Source organism: Chiloscyllium punctatum, chromosome 1 (assembly GCF_047496795.1).
Source record: "Chiloscyllium punctatum isolate Juve2018m chromosome 1, sChiPun1.3, whole genome shotgun sequence".
NCBI classification, from domain to species: domain Eukaryota; kingdom Metazoa; phylum Chordata; class Chondrichthyes; order Orectolobiformes; family Hemiscylliidae; genus Chiloscyllium; species Chiloscyllium punctatum.
The window spans coordinates 162,981,508-163,004,697 of record NC_092739.1 but is presented as its reverse complement, the minus strand read 5'-3'; the positions used below and the strand labels follow the sequence as shown (position 1 = coordinate 163,004,697).

The 23,190-nt window shown below is 42.1% G+C and overlaps 1 protein-coding gene across 2 annotated transcripts in view; it reads right to left on the bottom strand.

Moving 5' to 3' along the window:
- LOC140481543 (exocyst complex component 6B) overlaps positions 1-23,190 on the bottom strand; it is a 664,346-nt gene that overhangs the window by 90,897 nt on the left and 550,259 nt on the right. For both annotated transcript variants that reach the window (XM_072577911.1, XM_072577921.1), the window contains exon 20: positions 14,719-14,792. In XM_072577911.1, the coding sequence (XP_072434012.1) occupies positions 14,719-14,792 (74 nt within the window). The remainder of the gene's footprint in view (positions 1-14,718; positions 14,793-23,190) is intronic.

The following is a 23,190-nucleotide window of genomic DNA, read 5'->3' as shown; positions in this document are numbered from 1 at the left end:
ATATGGTTAATGGTAGCTGTCTTTTCCCTAGGATGGAGGGGTTCTAGTCTAGGGGACACATTTTTAAGGAGAGAGGAGAGACATCTTAAAAAGGCACAAGGGGCAAACGTTTTACACAGTGGGTGGTTCTTGTGTGGTATTAACTTCGAGAGGAAGTGGTGGATGTGTACACAATTACAATATTTAAAAGACATTTGGATAACTACTTGAATAGGAAAGGTTTGCAGGGATATGGGCCAGGCAGATGGGACTAATTTAGTTTGGGGTTATGTTCGATTGGATTGGTTTCACCTAAGGGTCTGTTCTGTGTTGTATGACTCTATGCTCCCTCAAAATATTCTTCCTTTCCTCCTTTCATCAATCAAAGTGATCCAGATCCCTCAATCCTCACTCACTTCTCACTGTGTCCCTCAATCTTTTCACTACCATTGCCTTCACTCCCTCACTATATTCTTCACTTTCTCACTAACCCTCAATCCCCAAACCTCTCAATCTCCCCAAGAAGTTCCTTCAATTCCTTCTGCCATGACCCCCAGTCCTACCTCAGTAAAGATTTCACAATCTCTTCACTATAATCCCCACTCCCACAGCCACATCCCTCACTAGATCACCCACTCTCTGCTAGAATCATCGTGCAAAGAACCAAAGAGAACATGGCCCATTGAGTCAATGCTGACCTATCCATACTAACCCCACTTTCCAACACTTGGCCCATAGCCTTGATTGTTATGACATTTTTAAGGTTGAGGTTTCCTGCTTCCTCTGTCCTTCCAGGCAGTGCATTCCAGATTCCCACCACCATCTGTATGAAAAGTGTTTTTTCTCAGATTTCGTCAAAACCTCCTACCCTTCACCTTAAAATTATGCCCCTTTGAGCAACTAAAGGGACCAGATGCTCCCTACCTACCCTATCCATTCCCTCATAATCTTACACACTTTAATCAGGTCCCCTCAGCCTTCTCTGCTTGAAAGGAAACAATTCCAACTTATCCAGCCTCTCTTCATAGCTGACCCTGACCAAAACTCACAATCCTTTCCCACCATATCCCTTGGCCTCACTTTCCCCAGAAACAGATATGATCTCTCTTACTCCTGTGTCAAGCCTTATCAGTTACAATCACGACCTTGTCAACCTTAATTACCTCATGTCAAAATCTCTTTCCTAAAGAGAACAAGCCCAAATCCCCTCAGATTGGCCTTCTTATGTAACTTGCACAGAGCTTACTTCAACTTAAAAAAAAACCCATCATATTTTCTCAGCATACTGGAAGTTGCAAGCTGCACAAATTGCTTGTACAACGTATACCCCAAACAATCCTCATCCTCTGGATCACATTTCAGTGCTCAGATATCATGTAATTCGCATTTTAAACTCATCTATCCAGTCTATATGTCATAAATTATATCCATTATTATACATGCAATTGCATGTGATGGTATTGAAACACCTTGACAAAGCTTTTGGTGGTGGTGGGGGGGGGGGGGTGAATGTGTAATTCTCTTGTCATTCTAAATATGTACGTATGAACTTATAATGTAAAAGCAAAAAAATCTGCTTTTAATGCACTGGAGTGGGGGTAAAGTTGTGAGACAATGTAGGCTGGAGAAAACAGGTGCAAATGGGGAACATGATTCAATTCCAGACCCTGGGCATCACACTGGGATATACAGCCCATATAGTAAAGGAACTGGTCTTCAGGTTCTGAAATAATATTTGACATAAATGATTTCTAATGGAAAAGAAAGGTTAATGACTTCCCTGAGGGAGGATAGGCCTAAACAGTTTAAAGAACAGGGAGAGGAAACGGGCTTTCAGCAGCAGAAAGAAAGAAATAATTTGCATTTTTATAGCACCTTTCTTGCTCTCGAGATGTCCCAATGCACTTTACAGCCTATAATATATTTTGTGAAGAATGGTCACTGCGCAAGGTAGGAATTGTGGCAGATTGTTTGCTCACAGCAAGGAGTGAGACAGCAGGGAAAAGAGGACGAAGGAGGGAGTGTGACAAGGAAAGGTGATGCTTCACCAGTGAGAGAGAAACTCTTGTAGTGATAGGCTGGTGGTTGAGGAACACACAGCAAAGGAAAGGCAGCAGGAGGTTGCAGAACTAGGATGGAGGGGTAGGGGTTGACAGTCAAAGAATTTTACACATGCTGGATTAGAAAGTTCAATTTCTTTGTCCTGAGGCATGAGATAATAATAAAAGGTCTTCTTTGCTGCCTGTTGCAGGGAACAGGTCAAGGAGTGGGTAGTTGGAGGGGTGTGTATGGGGGGCAGTGGGTGGACATTAGACAGAAAAATACTTCAAATTCCACAATGGAGTTTTTCCTTCTTTTTCTTTTTTGTTAATGTTTTCAGCAAAGTGCCTCCCGGAGATTGGTGCCCTCACATTCCGAGCTTATAAATGTACTTAGCAGTAAGCTTTGCAATTCCATGAACAGGCAGCTGTGACGTCAGGAGAGCAGGCTCCCTCCATCAATCCTGTCTAATTTGGCAGGTTAAAGGTGAGAGTGAGCCTCATTGTGCGACTGATGCACCATTACCAAGCGGGTGAGTGACACCAGATCCCATGCCTGATAATTACAGGGTGTCTGCGGTCAAAGAGGGTCAGAGTTGCAGCTTGTCCTCTCACCAAAAGCTCGGGCTCTGTTCATGCACTGCAGTTCAAAAGTCTAGTTTCACTGCTCACTGCTTTCATGAGATTTTCCTTTATTTTGTCAATCTCTCTCTGTCCATTTGTGTTTTTCTTCCAGGCTGTGTTTCTTTCTCTTTCTCCGCCATTTGCCAATGTGTGTCTTTCTCTCTATCTAAATGTGTCTCTCCCTGCCTTTGTCTGTTCCTTTCTTGCTCTATCTGTGTGTGCTTCTCTCTTTGCCTGCCTATGCATCTATCGCTTTCTCTCTCTCTCTCTCTCTCTGACTCTCTGTCTTTGTATTTGCACCTTTCACTTGCTCTTTTTGTTTCTCACTTTCCATTACTGTCTCCAACTGAAGATAATTAAGGACAATAAAGCTGGACCTGCTGAAAACTCTAGGAAGCATGCAGTAACGGTGACTGATATTAACAATCTGAACAATTAAATCCAGAAGTAACCCCAGAAGTTGTCAGAGACTGTCACAATTGCTCCTAATGCTGGTTATATGTTTTCCAGAACATCTGTATTAGAAATGGACTCTCTTTGCTGTCTGCAGCAATTGTCAAACAGACACACTTCTGAGCCTTCTGGCAAATTCACATTCCATAAGGTGGTCTCACCTACAGTCAGTGGCAACACGAGAGCACAGCCTTTCCTCTCAAAGAATTGGCAAAATTGATAGATATATCTTAGAACCCCTTAGTGTGGAAGCAGGCTATTTGACCCATCAAGTACACACTGACCCTCCGAACAGCATCCCATCTGTCCACCCACCCTAACCCTGAATTCCCCATGACTAATCCACCTAGTTTGCAAATCCCTGGCCACCACGAGCAATTTCGCATGGCAAATCCATCTTTGGACTGTGGAAGAAACTACAGCACCCTGCAAAGCCCCACACAAATGCAGGTAGAATGTGCAAACCCCATAATGACAGTCACCCGAGGATGGGATTGAACATGGATCCCTAGAGTCGTGAGGCAGCAGTGCTAACCACTGAGCCACCATGCTGCTCTCTTTCCTCAAGCCAGCCTCACTTGATCAAAAGTTTTATGGTAAATGATGAACAGCAGTAGTCTCAGTACCTTTATTTACAGACACCACTTGCAAGTTGTGCTTGTCTGAGTAAATGTCCTTTATCCCAACTTCCTATTTTGTAACTGGTCGGCCGTTCATTCATTTAGCTGAGGGAGAGACCGTATAGTGTCAGGTAAGGACACAGCAGACTTGTAATAAAGTCACTGGACAAGCAATCTAGAGATCTGGACTAATGAGGACATAGGTTTAAATCCCACTGTGGGAGCTTGTGAAATTTAAATTTGTTTAATAAATTCAAGTAATGGAAAAAAAGGCAATTGAAAGGTAGTTTCAGTAATGGTAATCAAGAAGACATGATCAATTGCCATAAAAACTTCACATGTCATTGAGGGACAGAAATCTGCCACACGGAACTGGTCTGACCTCCATGTGACTTCAAAGCGTTATGATTGACTCTTTACAGCTCTCAAAGGGACACATGACAAATGATCATTTTGGAGCCAAGAATTGCAGTATAATTTCAAATCTGCAGTGAACAGCGTGACATTGTGTATATCAGTAGGAAGAATAAGTTGGCAACATATTGCTTTGATAATAAGTCTAAAAGGGATGAAGTAACTAAGGAATCGTGGGTAGAGATACATCAAAAGGTAAAGGTAGCAATACAGATTAATGGTGGTGGTATGTTACAGTTTACTCAGGGAGTCTGAGCAATTGTAGCAACATGCACCTTTACATATGTGCTGCAATTGGGGCAATGAATAGTGATGTTATGAGTCTACAGTGTCCTTTCTATTACACTGGTTGATCAGGAACCTTTTTGACCTTACCCTCTGCTGCTCGACTGTTTTAGAAGGATTTGCACGTTGAAGTCAACCTCTTTGATTGCATTATGAATGTAGACTCCTTGGCAATTAAAGCCTAGGGTCGATACTTAAACCCAGAGCGTTTGACTCAGGGGCAGGGATAATACCCACTACAAACAAAAACTACAAGACAGGTTGATAATATGTTGAAAAAGTAAATCAAGGGTTCGTATTATGATGAAACTTGGTGAGATTGCATTTAGGATAGTGTGAACAATCCAATCTCTCTCTGTTAGAGAAAGGATTTAGAGGCCATCTAGTACTCAAGTTCCCATTGAAATAAACCATTTCTCTCCAGCTACCCTTTCAAATTGTATCACTATTTTAAACACCTCGAATAGATCATCTCTCATTCATTTATTTTCTATAAAATGCAAGGTAAGTGCATGCAACCTCTCCTCTTCATAAACACCAAAACAGCTGCGGATGCTATAAATCAGAAAACAAAAAACAGAAGCTGCGGAGAAGCTCAGCAGGTCTGGCAGCATTTCGTGAAGAGAAATCAGAATTAATGTTTTGGGTCCGGTGACCCTTCCTCTACTTCCGAATCTCAAACATTAACTCAGATTTCTCTTCACAGATGCTGCCAGACCTGCTGAGCTCTCCTCTTCATCCCCCAGCTGGCATTATAGCAATCAGTTCTGGAGACAGCATTACACTTCAGGAAGAATACTTCTGCCTTGGAGGGGATGCACTGCAGTTTTAGCAGGATGATGGCAGTGAGATTGAATTTTTTTTCAAGTGTAGAAGGTAATGGGGAGGATTTAATTGAGGTGATTAAGTTGATTAAGGGAACTGATTAGATGGAGGGGAAACATTTCCTCGATTGTGGGGAGTTCAGAAATGGCAAACAATGGTAAGGTCAATTAGGATCAGGAAACATCTATTCACACCAAAAGCTGTGAAAATATGGTTTGCTCTCCATCTCAAACAACTGTTGAGCCTGGGGATCAATTCAGAATTTCACAACTGAGATTGAAGGATTTCTGTTCGGTAAGATGTATGAATTGTTAACAAACAGGCAAATGTAATAAAGAGAAAGATTAGCTGTGATTTAACTGAATAGCAGAAAATGTCACAGCACTCACTTAAAATCTTCAAAATCTATCTTTAAGTTATTTCCATTTTTCAGTTTTCGTTATCAGGATTACCGTTTCAGCAGGTCATGCCTGGTTTAGCTAATGCTATCCTTAAAAATGTTGGCTGAATACAGATATTAGTCTGTGACACTGACATAACCTAAGGCAGCATCAAAAAATAGGTCCCGTTTAGCTTTATTGGACCTAAACTTTTAATTAGTTTTTTTTGTAAGGAGGTGGTGTTTGCTGAATGTACTGTACAGCACAACTCTGGGCATGGCTCTCTGCTATAAGGGCATCAGGCTGAGAATAATTGGCCACGGTGTTGTTTTACTGGAAGATATCTAGTATTGTAATACATTGAGTAAAAACTGCCAAGTTATTTCTAAGTAAATAAACATTTTTTTAAAAAGTCGACAGTGAACCCAAATAAATAAAAGGCATGCATGACTGTGTTTGGTGTGCATGTAATTTTCGTCTGCATCTACGTATGCTAACATATGCATGCCTGTAAAATGCGTGCATGTCTAAAGAGATAATGTAATCCCTGAGGGGTGCTGTAAAGGCAAGAGTGACATGCCCATTATTTGGCATCTTGGTGCCGAGGCTACATCCAGTGGAATTAGGGACTCATTAATCAGCCTGTCATTGCTGGGTGGAGATGGAGGGGCTGATGAGCAGGCTTGTCTCCACATGATGTGCAGCACTGCATGCAGCAGTTTGTACGGTTGTATGACAAGGTTCACTTTCAACCCCAGGTCTTTCACAAAGACAGCAAAAGCTCCAGGCACCATTAAAAATGACTCAGGGAAAATAGAGGCCATAAGAAAGTATTTTAAAAATCCATCTTTTCATGGGTATACATTCCCCTGCTTTCCAGCTCTTGTTCGACTGCATAAAAAGAATGTGGGCTTTTGGCTTCTGATAATTTATTTGCTCATGGATGATACACAGGAGGAGCAGAGGTGGCCATGACTGAGACTTCACCTGGTGTCAACATTTTTTGGTACTCCCCTAGTAAGCAATTACGAACCACACAGATTAGAATTAAAGTAGACACTTGCTTCTGTCACCTGTTTCTCACCCTACAGATGATGTCAGATCTGTTGAGTTTCTCCAGCACTTTCTGTTTGTGTTTCAGCTTTGCAGCATCTACAGTATCTTGACTTCATTAATCTTTCATTCCCCAGCCCAAGCAGTGTGCTTACTACATTGGGCCATGGTCACAATCACATTTCCCATTGGTAGAGCAGCTTTTGTACCAGGTCACACAGCTCAGGAACTGTCATGCCAAGAACTGATTGCAGCTGAACACAATGAAGGGAACTGACCTCAATATTGTTATCCGAGTCAAAAAACCTGGTGCTAGAAAAGCACAGCTTGTCAGGCAGCATCTGAGGAGCAGGAGAATCCACGTTTCGGGCATAAACTCTTCATCAGTAATTCCAGGGGAAGGGCCCAAGGGGGCTGAGGGATACATGGGAGAGCGGTGGGGCAGGGGGTAAGGTAGCTGAGGTAGACGAAGGTGAGGGATGATGGTGATAGGTCAGAGAGGAGGGTGGAGCGATAGGTGGGAAGGAAGGTGGACAGGGAGGACAGGTCAAGAGGGCATTGCTGAGTTGAAGGGTTGGATCTGGGATAAGGTGGGGGGAGGGGAGATCAGGAAACTGGTGAAATCCCGTGTGGTTTGAGGGTCACAAAGCGGATGATGAGGTGTTCTTCCTCTAGGCATCAGGTGGCTAGAACTTGGTGGTGGAGGCAGCCCAGGACTTGCATGTCCTTGGTGGATTGGGATGGGGAATTTAGGTGTTCAGCCACAGGGCGGTGGGGTTGTTTGGTGCGTGTGTCCTGGAGATGTTCTCTGAAACGTTTTGCAAGTTGGCGTCCTGTCTCCCTAATGTAGAGGAGACCACATCAAGAACAACAGACACAGTAGATGAGGTGTTTGGATATGCAGGCAGATCTCTGTCGGATGTGAAAGGTTCTTTTGGGACCTTGGATGGAGGTGAGGGGGAGGTGTGGTTAGGTCCCCCACCAACCTACCCGCCACTCCTGGCACCTTCCCTTGCCACCACAAGAGGTATAAAAGCTGCACCCACACCTCCCCCTCAACTCCATCAACCCCACTGCCCTGTGGCCGAACATTTAAACACCCCCTCCTACTCTCCCAAGGACATGCTGGGCCCCATCTAACTTCAAATTCTAGCCACCCGAAACCTTGGGACACTCCAAACACATGAGATCAATGTCGATTTCATCAGGTTCCTGAACTCCCCTCCTCTCACCTTATCCCAGATCCAACTCTCCAACTCGGCACTGCCATCTTGAACTGCCCTACCTGTCCATTTTCCTTCCCATCTATCCACTCCACCCTCCTCTCTGGCCTAACACTTAGCCCCCCCAGGTCCATTCACCTATTGTATTCCCAGCTACCATCTCCCTGAGTCCCAGCCCCCTTCCATTTATCTCTCAGCCCCCTTGGGACCTCCCCATATTCCTGATGAAGAGCTTATATAGTTGTACATTTTGCTACCACGAATAAGTCTTCCAATTGTCTAAGAACAATGCCTCTTCTGTAGATACTACATAATGGTGTATCTTCTACCATCAATTACTGGATAGACCAAGAAAAAACAAAGATAAAAACGGATTGGTGGCATTAAACTATCTCAAACCATTTCCCAGTATTATGTACTGGTAAAGATAGTAACCACCACCAGTGAGTGGGAATGGTCATCTGGGAAAATAGTGAGAGTTGATAAAGTGTGGTGCTGGAAAAAGCACAGCAGGTTAGGCAGCATCGAGGAGCAAGAAAGTCGACGTTTCGGGCATAACCCTTCTTCATCTGAGAAAATACCACATCCTCTAGTTACTGACCATCTTGCCAGTGGAAATCGTCTGAGTCCTCATCCGCCCTGTCAAAACCCCTCAAAACATTCGGATGCCTCGACAATATCACCCCAAATTCTTTCTTCTCCAAGGACCTTAGGTGAGAAGAGGACCACGGTGAACTGAGGTGCACAGTAACCAACCTGCACCGATCCCAGTTCAAGCCAGCAGCCAGCAACACTCACTAGCTGAACAGGCGAAAGAGAGTTAGATTGAAACAGATTCCCAAAGGCTTGTGGAAAGTTACAAGTTGTTTTCAGTAGGGTGGTAGAGGAGGCAAAGAAAGAAGGAATTGCACAAGATAAAACACTTTGCTTGATAATAAAGGCCCTTTTCTTTGTGAACGGGTCACACAGGACTCATAGTTATAATGTGTAGATTAACGGGTTCAAAAGTGTCACCTATCCAGACACTGATCTGTTACTGTTCGTGTAAGTGGATCAGATCAACACTGCATTATTCAATGGATACAAAAGTTCAACCAGTCGAAATCTCCTTAAGCGCTTCTAAATGACTGATTATTGTGAATATAATCCTACATATTTCAAACTAAGTAACTGGTTGTAACACAGCAAAGCTTGTATTTGTTTCTCTCTGATGAAATTAGCCACTTGCCACTGAACAACAGAGATTAGTAAAAGGAAGGAAAAAAGTGATAGCGATTTTCCTGACCTAAGAGTATTGTAAAGTACTTCATTGCCAATTGGATATTTTTGAACCTTTTAAGTCTCAGAAACGTGTCAGCCAAAGAGTCATACAGCTCGGAAATAGACAATTCAGTCCAACTCGTCCACGCCGACCTGATATCCGAATCTGACCTAGTCCCATTTGCCAGCATTTGGCCCATATCCCTCCAAGCCCTTCCTATTCGTATACTCACCTAGATGCCTTTTAAATGTACCAGCCTCCACCACTTCCTCCGGCAGCTCAATCCATACGCGTACCACCCTCTGTGTGAAAAAGTTACCTCTTAGGTCCTATTTAGATCTTTCCTCTCTCACCCTAAACCTATATCCTCTAACCTGGGAAAAAGACCTTGGCTCTTCACCCTATTATCACTTTCATGATTTTATAAACCTCTATAAGGTCACCCCTCAGCCTCTGATGCTCCAGGGAAAATTGCCTTAGCCTATTCAGCATCTCCTATAATTCAAATCCTCCAGTCCTGGCAACATCCTTGTAAATATTTTTTGCACCCTTTCAAGTTGAACAAGATCCTTCTTATCGAATAGTGACTAGTATTGCGCACAGAATTCTAAAAGTGGCCTCACTGATTTCCTATACAACCACAATATGACATCCCACCTCCTACACTCAATGCTCTGACCAATGAAGGTAAATGTGCCAAATGCCTTCTTCACCACCCTCTCTACCTGCGACTCCACTTTCAAGGAACTATGCATCTGCACCCCTCGGTCTCTTTGTTCAGCAACACTCCCTAGGGCCCTACTGTTAATTGTACATGTCCTACCCTGGTTTGACTTACCAAAATCCAACACCTCACGTTTATCTAAATTGAACTCCATCTGCCACTTCTCAACCCATCTGATCAAGGTTCCTTTGTGTTTTGAGTTAATCTTCTTCACTGTCCACTACACCACCTATTTTTGCCACAAAGGAATGCCCCACAATAACAATGATAAAATTGCGAGATATATTATTCATGTGAAAGGATGAAGCATTTAGAAGGTCAAGGCAGGGGTCTGATTGAAACTTACAGAATACTGAGAGATTTGGCTAGAGCTGATGTGGAGAACATGTTTCCACTGATAGAGCAGACTAGGACCCAGGGCACAGCCTCAGAGTGAAGGCTCAACTCTTTAGAACTGAGATGACGAGGTGGTTAACCTGTGGAAGTCATTGCTGCAGAGGGTTGTTGAGGCCAAGACATTGAGGCACTTAAGACAGAGATAGATAGTTCCTTAATTCATAAAGGGATCAAGGGTTATGGGGAGAAGGGAGGAGAATGGGGTTGAGGGAGAATGGGATTGAGAAATAATGGTCTGACAGTGTAACACTTCCTCAGTGCCAAACTGCCATCCAAGGATATCAAAACAAGCCTCTGCAGAGGGACTGAACCCCTACCAAGTTCTTATTCACTGAGGCAAAAGTAATAGCCATAGCTGACAAAAGCAACTAACCAAATGTCTAGAGTTGGCACACTTCTGATTGGTCAGCAGCTGTTGCACAAGTTTCAGGCTCATCCTTGCAAGATGTTGAAAGGATATGAACATTAGGCAAGTAAGTTCCTATTCCTGATCACTATCATATTGTAATATTGATCACTCTTCATGGCCCTCAAGAAGCTGACCTGCTGCAATCCAGGTGGTGAGTGTGCTCAACCTGTACTACTCACTGGTTAGGCTTTCACTGGATAACTGCCTGCAACTCTGGGCTCTAACCTTCAGGCTTTGAAAAGTCTACTGAGGCTACTTACAGGGAAAACTCCATATACAAGGTGAGGGGTCTAGGTTATGTGGTCAGACTGTTCTCTGGAATACAGAGAAGTTGAAGATAATTTGACAGAGGTTGTCAAAATGATAAAGGGCCTGGATCGAGCAAATAATAAGAACTTGTTCCTGTGGGCAGGATAGTCAACACACAGAAGACACACATTTACAATATTTGTCAAAATTAGGTGAGAAGAAGTGATAAGAAGTATGTCTTATGCACCGAGTTGTTAAGATCAGGAATGCACTACCCGATGGGGTTGTGGAAGCTAATTCAAAAGTGACTTTCAAAAGGGAATTGGGGAAATACTTAAAGGTGAAACAAATTGCGAGGCTATGGGGAAACAGCAAGGGATGGATCTAATGGAATAGCTCTTTGAAAGAAGCTAGCATGTTTTTTCTGTGTAGTAAGTGTCCATTTGCATGTGTGTATTGACCAGATTTATAGATTTATGTGTTATACTTTAAAAAGGTTTCATGAAGAAAGGTTGAGACAGAGGTGGCAAACAAACTGTTCCAAAGCCAATACAGTAAGTAGCTTGTGAGGCCTTGTGCTTTTTTTTGGTACAATAGAAGCAGCCTGAATGGGTGGGGTCAAGCTCCCACACAGCCAGGAATTTTTTTTAGTTTTAACCTTCAGTAGCAGTTGCTGGAGTCTTGAAGCTGAATGCGGAAGCTCTTAATCCTCTGTTTGTTACAGCTAAAAGCTGAGTTTCTCTTCCTGCTGTTAGAATTGTATGTGTGACAATCTATTCTACTGAATTTGTCTTTGCCAAAGGTTCGCCATTGAGGTGTTACTATATTGGAACAGTAAATGAATAGTAGTTAGTATATATTATTTTGTTAAGCATTTTGATAGTTACAGTTAAGCCAATATTTTTCTTTTGTTTTTATTTTGTTTATATTTTAACTAGTGTGTGATTTTGTAAAAGTACATTTTGTTTCAAGCCTGGTAGTTTGGCCAATCTAAATGCATTTGGAACATAACACCTTACACCCTACCTTTAAAATAAGAAATAAATAGGGTCTAGACGATCCTCTTAATATATATTTAGGGGTTTAGCCTAGTCCATAACAAAATGGGGGCTTGTCTGGGATCAAAATCTTGAATTCCAGATTGGATTCAAAGGGAGTGAGTGGTGAATGTTGGTTTTCTTTTTGGGTTTTGAATACAGTTGCTTTAAACAGGGTATGCCTTGTGTAACAATGGCTCTTTCAGTCGCTAAGAGGTTCCTCAGGGTGGAAGTAGTCACTTTGGGAGTTGTACAGAAAGTGAGCAAAGCAAAGCTTTTGGAATTGGCAGACAAGCTGGAGATGCCTTTGTCTGTGTGAAGAGGGGAGGTAATTTCAGCAATAGCTCAATTTTTATGACTGCCAGAAATGCCCTCAGAATCACTGGAAATGGCTAAAATTCAATTGCAAATGAAGCAGCTTCAACAATGAAAAGGAAATGAAACAGTTTGAATTACAACTAAAAGCAGAGGAAAAGAAAAGGTAAGGAAGGCCCTAGCAGAAGAAAAGGAGAAAGAACTTTTTTTGAACTTCAGAGGTTGGAACTGAAAACTCAATGTCGACATAAAATGGCAGAGGTAGAGGTGAAAGGTAGAACTAGTGATGAGAGTCTAGATTAGAGTGGTGCTGGAAAAGCACAGCAGATCAGCCAGCATCCGAGGTCTCCTGCTCCTCGGATGCTGCCTGACCTGCTGTGCTTTTCCAGCACCACTCTGATCTAGACTCTGGTTTCCACTTTTGCCTAGTGATGAGGGTAGTGATGGACAGCAATCCCATCATAGCCAAAGGCCTGGTGGGGATCTGTTTAAATATGTCCAAGCATTGCCTATGTTTGATGAGAAGGATGTAGACACATTTTTCATTTCATTTGAGAAACTGGCGAAGCAAATGAAATGGGCGGTGACTATGTGGATCTTGTTGACCCAAACAAAGTTGGTAGGTAGCGCTCCTGAGATATTTGCATCATCATCACAGGAGTATCTGGGGAGTGAATGGAAGACTGTCAGAAGGCATTTGACAGCCTGAAAGCTGTGTTAATCACTGCCTCAGAGTTTGCCACCTGCCATTTGTTTGCCACACAAAGCCATTTGTGGCTATCGAAGCAAGTGATAGGTGCCAGTGCTGTACTCTTGCAAGAAGAAAATGAGAGGATAGAAAGATCTATTGGGTATTTTTTCTAAAGTATTGAATAATCATCAACAGAAATATTCCACAATTGAGAAGGAGACCTTGAGCTTGGTGTTGGCGTTATACAGTTCAACATTTACACTGCCAGCGATGTGTCTGAAACAATTGGATACACTGATCATGACCCATTAAGGTTTTTGGAAAAATTTAAGGGTAAAAATTCCAGACTGTCTGGATGGAGCTTATTATTGTAGCAATTTGAAAATTATACACATGACAGGACAAGAGAATATAACTGCTGAAGACTGTCACTGCTTTGACGAAGGAAGATCGAGACATTCAGTGGCGGGAGAAAACAGACTAAAATTGACTGTAGTAGTGAAGGTTCAAATGCTTAGAGTCAATGGAATTTATACGTATTGTAATACGTACATACTAATAGAGGAAGACTAAAAGGCTTTTAAAAATGAAGCCATCTTTGTATAGTGATGGTTCTTTTTTTTAAAGGGGGGAGGTCCATAACAGTATCTATGTATTTGCGTATGAAATTCTTTCTTCCAAACTCCAATTACAAATTTGCGAAGACACACACTCACACACACACAGACAGACAGACACACACACACACACCTTCGACAGGAAGCTCTGCAACTCCCACATATGCTATGATTGTCCTCAATAAATATTTCCCAGAAGATATGCAAATAAAAACTGGCAGTTAAATGCGTGAAAAGGGATTAGACACAGACCAAGGCGCTAATGAGTGAGTGCGATATCAACCCCTGCCCCCTCCAGTGCCACCCGCAAAGTAAAACAGAGTGAAGTAATGGGTTCTGAACATCAGTCAGTGGCGACTGCTACATTCACAGATCCTGACAAACCCCCATCTATCTTCTAACTGAAAAGATGACAGGACAAGAGTCTCCTTTTTATTTTTGTGTCACGCCTACTGCTGTCCCAGAAGATGCTGGATTGAGTTGCTCTTTTCAGTTGCACACTAAGCAGAATTATAAAGAAAACTGTATAGGTACCTGCTATAATGACGTCACTGGTACTACGAGTCCTATAGGTGGGGTAAGGCTGGCTGTAAATCATCTTTATAATGCAGCACTCTATGGCAATGGTTGTAACAGAATGCTAATTTTTCCTTCCTTTGAGCTGCTCTCTGGACATTATCTCTCCGGACAATAGGTCTGCCAAGCAGGTGGTCTGTGCACCACTGCTCCCAGTATACTAAACACCTGCTTTGTGTCACCCTGTGCCCAAAATCACTCCAGTGTCTCACTGTGGGGCTGCACAGCCAAGGATACAACAATGTCTCTTCCACACTCAGTCATTTTTGGAGGGGGCAGGGGTGTAGAGAGAAAGGTGAGCAGTCTTCACTGGCCAGGCCTGAGACCTTTCTTGAAGGTCTGAAAACCAATAAAAAGGATGAACAACAACAACAACAACATCAACAACAACGGGCAAGGACCCTGGTCGAGGAGTTGGGCTAGCGGTGGGAAGGTTGTGTGGGGGTGGGGGGGTGGGGGGGGGTGGGGGGAGGTGTTGCGAAGACGAGCGTCTATTGCATCCTGCAGGCACTGCGGTCTTCAGTCACACATTTAAAACAAAGGCTTACTTGTCTCAAGTCGATGAAGGCCAACTGCAGCGTGTCCCCTTGGAACCCAGGCACCGGTCCGGATCTGGCAAAGTCTGTGGGAAAGAAAAGAGGATAAAAACATCTCTAAACAACCATGGACAGGGAGATTGGCAGACGGATGACAGCACAGACAGTGAAGCTAAGCTAGAGGAGGACCATTCTTCTAAGGAAGCATGTCTTCCTCCCCTACACCTTTGTTCACCCGTCAAAAATTCTGTCATCAAACCACCATTAATTCCAAGCCTTGACAGCTAGGAACTGTACTAATCGACCTAAAATTTATTCCCATGGCTGTTTTAGCTTCATAGTTTTTCTTTCCTCTTCTTTCTCGAACGAACAAACAGCTTGCGAATGGTTTCGCGACACAATAAAATCTACAGCTGGTGAAATCCTTTCAATTCTGTTAAACTGATTTGATTTTTTGTCCCGCATGGCCCACACTGTGGGATCTTTTAAATTACACGCTTGTCACCTGATTTTATGAATGCTAATAAGAGAACATTAAAAGCTCCGATCTCCTCTTGCCACCCATAGCCCCTCCCTGTTTACAGCTTGTTTTAAGATGAAAATCTGACTAGGAAGAAAACTGTTTGATGTAACTATTACATTATCCAAAAGATCGGGAAATCTTAATGTGTCTGACAGTAAAGGTAGCTGCAGCGAGCAAATACCCAGTTGGAAAACAAGAGTCAGCGATGATGAAACAAAAACAAAGGGGAATAGGAAGAAAGAATGTGGTGTTGATGGAGCAACAGAGAGGGAGAGTGTGTGAAAGAGAAAGAGAGAGAGAGAGAGAGAGAGAACACACAGGGACTGGGAAAAAGACTAGAGAGAATGTCCAAAATATTAAAGAGTTGTGGGAGATATCGGGTCTTCAATATGACAACTGAGAGGAGGAGTAGGTAAGAAAATGTAGGGCAGAGGCACGAAGTACAGGGTGAAGGGTGGCAGCACGCATGAAGAACCAGAGTTAAAACTGAAATAAAAAGAAATGAGGTGATTTTAGACCCAGACACTCGAGGTGGGGGGCCAACAACTGACAGGCAATAGACACAGATGAAGAAAGTTTTAAAAAAAGGTAGGGATAAGAAAAGAAAAAGACAACAATGCATACTTCAGTCACACCAACAGCTTTGTCAGTTTGACAGTTTGGTCTGTGTAAATGTTAGAAATCTTTGGCAATTTTAAACTAGCAATTTTCTGCCATTGGCAATCTTACCTACAACTCTTAAGCTCCACATGCTTTCATTATTGTCAGTATATTTATTTAATACTTGAAACAATCTGCTCAGTTGTCTTCTTCCCCTTCTTAGAGATTTCAGAGGCAGTACATCATGATACTCATAGCCTTCTCAATTTCAATAAATCACTGAAGAATCATCTTTACCTGAGAGAGGCTAAACATAACTGCTCACTGTATCAGTTGTGCTGAAGTCTGAAATACTTGAATTATATATATCTCTGCCTGTCACTCTTATGTTTACCACACTATTCAATAAGATCGCTGCTGATCAGTTACATCAACCCAGATCCCCATCCCTTAATACACTTCGAGTCCAAAAATCTCTCACTTTCAGTCTTGAATATTGCCATCAACTGAGAATTCACAGCTTAGTGGGATACACATATGTCAATGATGCCAAAGATTCACAATCTTCTTGACTAAGAAATTCTTACCTCATCTCAGTCATCTCAGACAAAGATGAATGAAAATTTAAATTTGGATGGAGGTGAAAGAAACACGGCTAAAAATGGAACAGCTATCTGTGAGAAAAGTATTTCTAGTTATCTCGGCTTTGCTGGCATTTATTGCCCAGCCTATCTTCTCCTTGAGGAGGTGGTGGGTCATCTTCTTGACCTCTCGCAGTCAGTGCGGTGAATGTCCCCAAAGGTACTGTTATATGGAAACTGGCAGGTTGTTTCATAACTTTAACGATGGTGGAACATGAGGGGTTTATCTGTTGGGTCAATTTATCCAATTATTTTTGGTGAGTGCTGTCTGCTTTTGTACTGCAGTTTGGAAAGTAACATTAAAAACTACCATTCAATATGGCTATCCATTCCATGGCCTTATGTGTTTGGAATAAACAGCAGCTCTAAGGATGAAGCTTTCTGTGTATTGGTTCAATAGTTGGATACCCACCTTCTACTGAATAAGGGAGGCAGTTTTGGTTCAACCTTATCAAGCACGGCAGGGATTAGTAACATTAAAAGTAAGGGCATTATTGCATTTGCTGTTGTATGTAGCTTTTTGAGGAGGTAAATGGTTTGATCCCTTTCCTTGCTTCATTTCTTATGGCTTAATGGATAGCAAAATCATCTATATCAGAAGCACTCCAGGGAACTATGCACGTAATGCAGGCTGAGACTTCAGTGCCCTACTGTCAACCGTGCCATGTTTCCCCAATGGAACATTAAACCAAGGAACATTCTGCCTTCTCAGATGGCCATAAATGAATTCATGACACTGGTGCAAAGAAGAGGGGAGTTCTTGGGGCGTAGGGGGGTGTCCTGGGCAATACTTACCAGTCAATTAACAAAATGAAAAACATATTTTCTGATCTTGCTGTGTGTAAGATCACCCTGTGTGCAAACTGGCTGTCTCATTTCCAACAACAGAAAGTACTTCGTTGGTTGTGAAGGATGCCATATAAATGGAAATCATATCACTGTTTTATGTGAGATCACTCAAAATATTAAGCAGATAATCAGCCCTTCTTGTCAATAAGAGCACAAATATTTGATCTGCATACAAAATTGAGAAGTAAACATACAATATAAGCTGACACTCCAATGTAGGACTGAAGGAGAACCGCACTGTCAAAGTTTCCATCTTTTAACTATGTTGAGATGATGTTTTCCCACTCAACAAGCATTGGTGATACAGGCAGAAAGAGCTGGGAATCTGTGGTACACTCAGAGTTTGAGTTAGGTTGGAAGCTGGTTATTGCTATTTGGCGGTTGGGAGGTGACACGGAGAAGGCTGGGAAATGCAACCCAGGCAGAGAACCTAATTCCTATCTCGTGTCACCTCAATGGAGTTCAATCCTCCACCCCATGAACAATTTTCTCCTATCAATTCTCCTTAATAATACAGCAACCTTCTGTCAGAATCCGAGTATTCTTTCAATTTGAACTAAGTGAAACAGCGTACACCTGAAATCCAAATACAAATAACAATATCTTCAATTTTTGAGCAAGTTTAGGATGAGCTGAAGGGAAGTGCCTGGGTTTGACCCAAGACCATTTAGTGGACACAAGTGTCCCAATGCAGACTACCTTGTTTTGTGTTTTCATGTCTCTGAAACAATTTTGGAATCTGCACTGATGCCTTTAACCTTCCTTCTCCATCAGTTAAGCAGCAAATACTGGGCAGCAGTAAGACAATGAAGGTAATTCATTCCTACTGTACCAAGTGCAGAGGCCATTCGAGTTATGTTATACCTATATACCTTCCCTTTGTGATATATACATTAGAAAGATAATTTACAGATATGCGCCAAAGTGATTGATCTGTAGATATTCGACCATCACCACTTACTTTACAGCCACTGTCCTTCTATGACTTGGAGGTGCCAGTGTTGGACTGGTGTGGACAAGGTTAAAAAAAATCACACAACACCAAGTTATAGTCCAATAACCTGATGTGTGATTTTTAACATTGTCCTTCTATGTTGAATTAACAATCTTCACTGATGAAGGAACAGCGCTCCGAAAGCTAGTGCTTCCAAATAAACCGTTCTAGATTAGATTACTTACAGTGTGGAAACAGGCCCTTCTGCCCAACAAGTCCACACCGACCCTCTGAAGAGCAACCCAAACAGACCCATTCCCCTACATTTACCCCTTCACCTAGCACTACGGGCAATTTAGCATGGCCAATTTACCTAACCTGCACGTTTTTGGACTGTGGGAGGAAACTGGAGCACCCGGAGGAAATCCACGCAGACATGGGGAGAATGTGCAAACTCCACACAGACAATTGCCTGAGGCAGTGCTAACCACTGTGCCACCGTGCCACCACAAACCTGTTGCACTATAATTTGGTGTTGTGTGATTTTAACTCTTCACTGAGATAGAGAGGGAGGATTGGAAAAAGGGGGGAGGGAAAGGGGAAATGAAAAGAAAGGAGAGGGAGAAGAGAAAGGGTGAAGAGGAAAAGATAAAGGAAGTGCAGATGATGGGTAGGGATAAGATATTGCAAAGAGAGAAAACAGAGATTAGCAATGTAGGAAAGAGGAACTTAAGAGGAACATGAAAAACAGCAACAATGATACTGGTAGGTAAATTGACAGGGGAACAGACACAGATAGCTTGACTGCTATCTTCATAGAGTCATAGAGATGTAAAGCATGGAAACAGACCCTTCAGTCCAACCTGTCCATGCCAACCAGATATCCCAACCCAATCTAGTCCCACCTGCCAGCACCCGACCCATATCCCTCCAAGCCCTTCCTATTAATATACCCATCCAAATGCCTCTTAAATGTTGCAATTGTACCAGCCTCCACCACTTCCTCTGGCAGCTCATTCCATACACGTACCGCCCTCGTGTGAAAACGTTGCCCCGTAGGTCTCTTTTATATCTTTACCCTCTCATCCTAAACCCATGCCCTCTAGTTCTGGACTCCCCGACTCCAGGGAAAAGACTTTGCCTATTTACCCTATTCATGCCCCTCATAATTTTGTAAACCTCTATAAGGTCACCCCTCAGCCTCCGACGCTCCAGGGAAAACAGCCCCAGCCTGTTCAGCCACTCCCTATAGCTCAAATCCTCCAACCCTGACAACGTGCTTGTAAATCTTTTCTGAACCCTTTCAAGTTTTACAACATCTTTTCAGACTCAGACAGAGAATGACAGAGCACAGGTATGAGAAAGAAAGCAAGAATAGTGGCACACACTTAGCTCTGATGAGTCAAAGAGTGGATGTTTCTGTTAACCTTGAGTGTCTTGGCTCCTATATGATAGCCTTCTACTTGATAAGATACTGGAGTGCATGGAACTAACCCTCTCCTTGAAACAATGCCTTTGGAAGGAGGATAGGGGAGTTTGTTCTCAATGGGGATGTCTCTGACTGATCAGCCCTTGAATTACAAGTTTATTCAGGAAGAAGAAAACAATAAAACTTATAAAAATATAAAGCATGGGATTCAGGATTCTGTAAAGGCTTTGAGCCCCAAAATACTTTCCTTAGTTTGGCTGATCTCAGTGGCACTAATTGACTCCCCTAACTCCAATATTATTCAGATATATGATGATTTTTTTTCATTTCCATTTAACTCAAAATTCTTGCTCAGTAATCACCTCACACCTCAAATACCCTTTAATGACAAGAGTTGACCCATCTCTTCTTAATCTTAATTTAGATATTTTTGCATTGATGTTTAAATTCTTTATCATGAACCTATTGCATCTATCCACCTTAATCTTGAAAACTTTAAACTGGCCACTGTCAAGTCTCTTTTCAAAGTAAATAAACTCAACGGCACACAAAAAGATTGTTTGACTCAACTGGGCAGTATTACTGCTCCATACAAGTCTACTCGTATCTCACTTCATCTCAAACTAATCCAAATTCCCGTTGTCCAAAATCTATATGTTTCAGCCGTAGCTCAGATGTCACTACTCTTATTTCCTGGTCAGCAGTTCAGGGTTTAAGTCCATGGGAACTGAACACAAAATCTGGGCTAACAGTCTCATGAAATACTGAGGAGAATGAAGTGAGGTGTTAAACCTAGATCCCATCTGATCTCACATGTAGTTTTAATTTTAATTTTAAAATTTAGGAACAGGAGTAGACCATCTGGCCCGTCCAGCCTGCTCCACCATTCAATCAAATCATGGCTGATCTTTTCATGAACTCAACTCCACTTACCCAGCTATAAAGTCACTATTCTTTTACTGTTCAAACATCGATCTTTGCCTTAAAAACCATTCAATGAGGTAGCTTCAACTGCCTCACTGAGCAGGGATTCCCCAGGCTCACAACCCTTTGGGTGAAGAAGTTCTTCCTCAACTCAGTCTTAAATCTGCTCCCCCTTAGTTTGAAGCTATACCCCCCAGTGCTAGTTTCACCTGCAAGTGTAAACAACCTCACTGCTTGTATCTTATCTATTCCCTCCATAATTTTATATGTTTCATAAGCCAATCCTCTCAACTCCGGAATCAGCCTTGTGAACCTCCTCTGCACCTCTTCCAGTGCCAGTGCCTTTCTCAAGTAAGTGGATGTAAAATATCCTGCGATAACACTCGAAGAGCAGCAAGTAGGTTCCTCCTCATGTCCTATCCAACATGCACTCCTTAATCAATATAATTAAAATAGATCATTCTTTATTGATCGGATTGCTGTATACAATGTGGTTGCTGTTTCCTATATTCCATCAATGACTGTAGCATTTAATTACTAAAAGCAGCAAGAGGACTGATGGCCTGATTAAGCACTGAGAAAGGATTTAAACATGGAGATAAAAGGCATGGCTAAGAATATTGTGGATCTACTTCTTCCGAGAAAGAAGCTGCTGTTAAAGTCTTACTGAAAGAGAAACTTGTTGGGGCGAAAACTTTCTAAAGAGGTGATGCTAGAAGGATGTTCGTACTTAAAGTTAATAACTCACCAAGATTGGACAAAATGCATTTAATGATGTTGAGCATGCGAGCATACGTATATAGACACTAAAAAAAAGAGTAGGCCATTCAGCCTCTCAAGTATGCTCTGCTAATTAGAGGATCACGGACAATTTAACTGTAATGGTAAACCTGCACTCCTACCTAGCCCTTATAACCTTTCGCTCTCTTGCCTATCAAGAGTCAATCTACCTCCCCTGTAAAAATATTCAAGGACCCTATTTCAATCACATTTTCCTGCACAAAGTTCCAATGACTCTTAACCCTTGGAGCAAAAAAAATCCCTCATTCCTGTTTTTTAAAACTGACCCGAGTTCTAGATTCTCCAATAAAAAGAAACAGCACTTTCAAACTGAGCTTGTCAAGATTCCCTCACTATCTTATGTTTCAATTCAGTCACTGCTTACTGTTTAAAACTCCAGCAAGCCCAGCCTAAACAGAGTCATAGATTTGAATTTTTACAGCACAGGAACAGACCCTTCGGTTCAACTCGTCTATGCCAACTAGATATCCTGAACTGATCTCGTCCCATTTGCCAGCACATTTGGCCCATATCCCTCTAAACCATTCCTATTCACGCACTCATCCAGATGCTTTTTATATGCTTTAGCTTTTCCTCATAAGGCAACCTACCTATTCCAGACATAGGTTCAGTAAACCTTTTCTGTATTACCTCAAACACATTCACATTCTTCTATAAATAAGGAGACCAACACCGTACACATCCAGATGTGGTGTCATCGGTACCCTGTGAAGTATGACCGTCCAACGTTTAATCAACCCATTGCAACAAATGATAATATTAGCTTTCCTAATTACTTGCTGAAACTGCAAACTAATGTCTTGTGATTCATGCACAAGGACACCCAGTTCCCCCTGAATTTCAAAGCTCTGCAATCCCCCACCATTTAGATAATATAGTTATTCTTTATTCATCCTGTCAAAACAGACAATTTTATATCTTCCTAGAATCATACTGCATTTTCCACATCTTTGACCACTAATGTAACCATCTGTATACTTTTGTAGCCTCAAGTGACCTCTACACACCTTACATTCCTGCCTATCTTCGCGTCATCTGCAAATTGGCAACCATACCTTCCACCACTTCATCCAAATGCTGTGCATAAATTGGAAACAGTTGAGACCCCAGCATCGATACCTGTGGCCCATCCACTTGTTACATTTCGCTAAACTGAAAAAGCCCCTTAGGCTCTGCTTCTTGTTAGCCAGCCGATTTTCTAGCTATGCCAATTTGCTACTCCCTATATCATGAGATTTTATTTTTCTGAATAACCTTTCACATTGCACCTATTAAATGCCTTCTGAAAATCTAAATATATCTACTGATTCCGTCATCCACAACTCATGTCACCTTCTCAGAAAGTTCCAAAAGATTGGTCAAATATAATTTCCCTTTCACAAAACATTGGTGACGGTGCTTGATTACCTTGAACTTACCCAAGTGCCCAGAATAATTTCTTTAATAATACTTCCAGCATTTTCCATTGAACAGACATTAAGCTAACTGGACTGTAGTTTCTGCTTTTTGTCCCCCTCACATTTTAAATAAAGGAATTACATTCGCCAGCTTCCAATCTGATGGAATTGTTCTTGAAACACGAGAACTTTGAAAATTTAAAACTTGCGCATCAACTATCTCACAAAGTATTTATTTTAAGATCCTAGGATGAAGGCCATCAGGACCCAGACACTTATGAAAGTAATTGCAGAAATATCCTCCATTGGTATGGGGCAGTGTCAGAAAAGTGGAGAATTATAACTGTTACATCTTTGTTCAACAAATTACAGGAATTTGCCAGTTT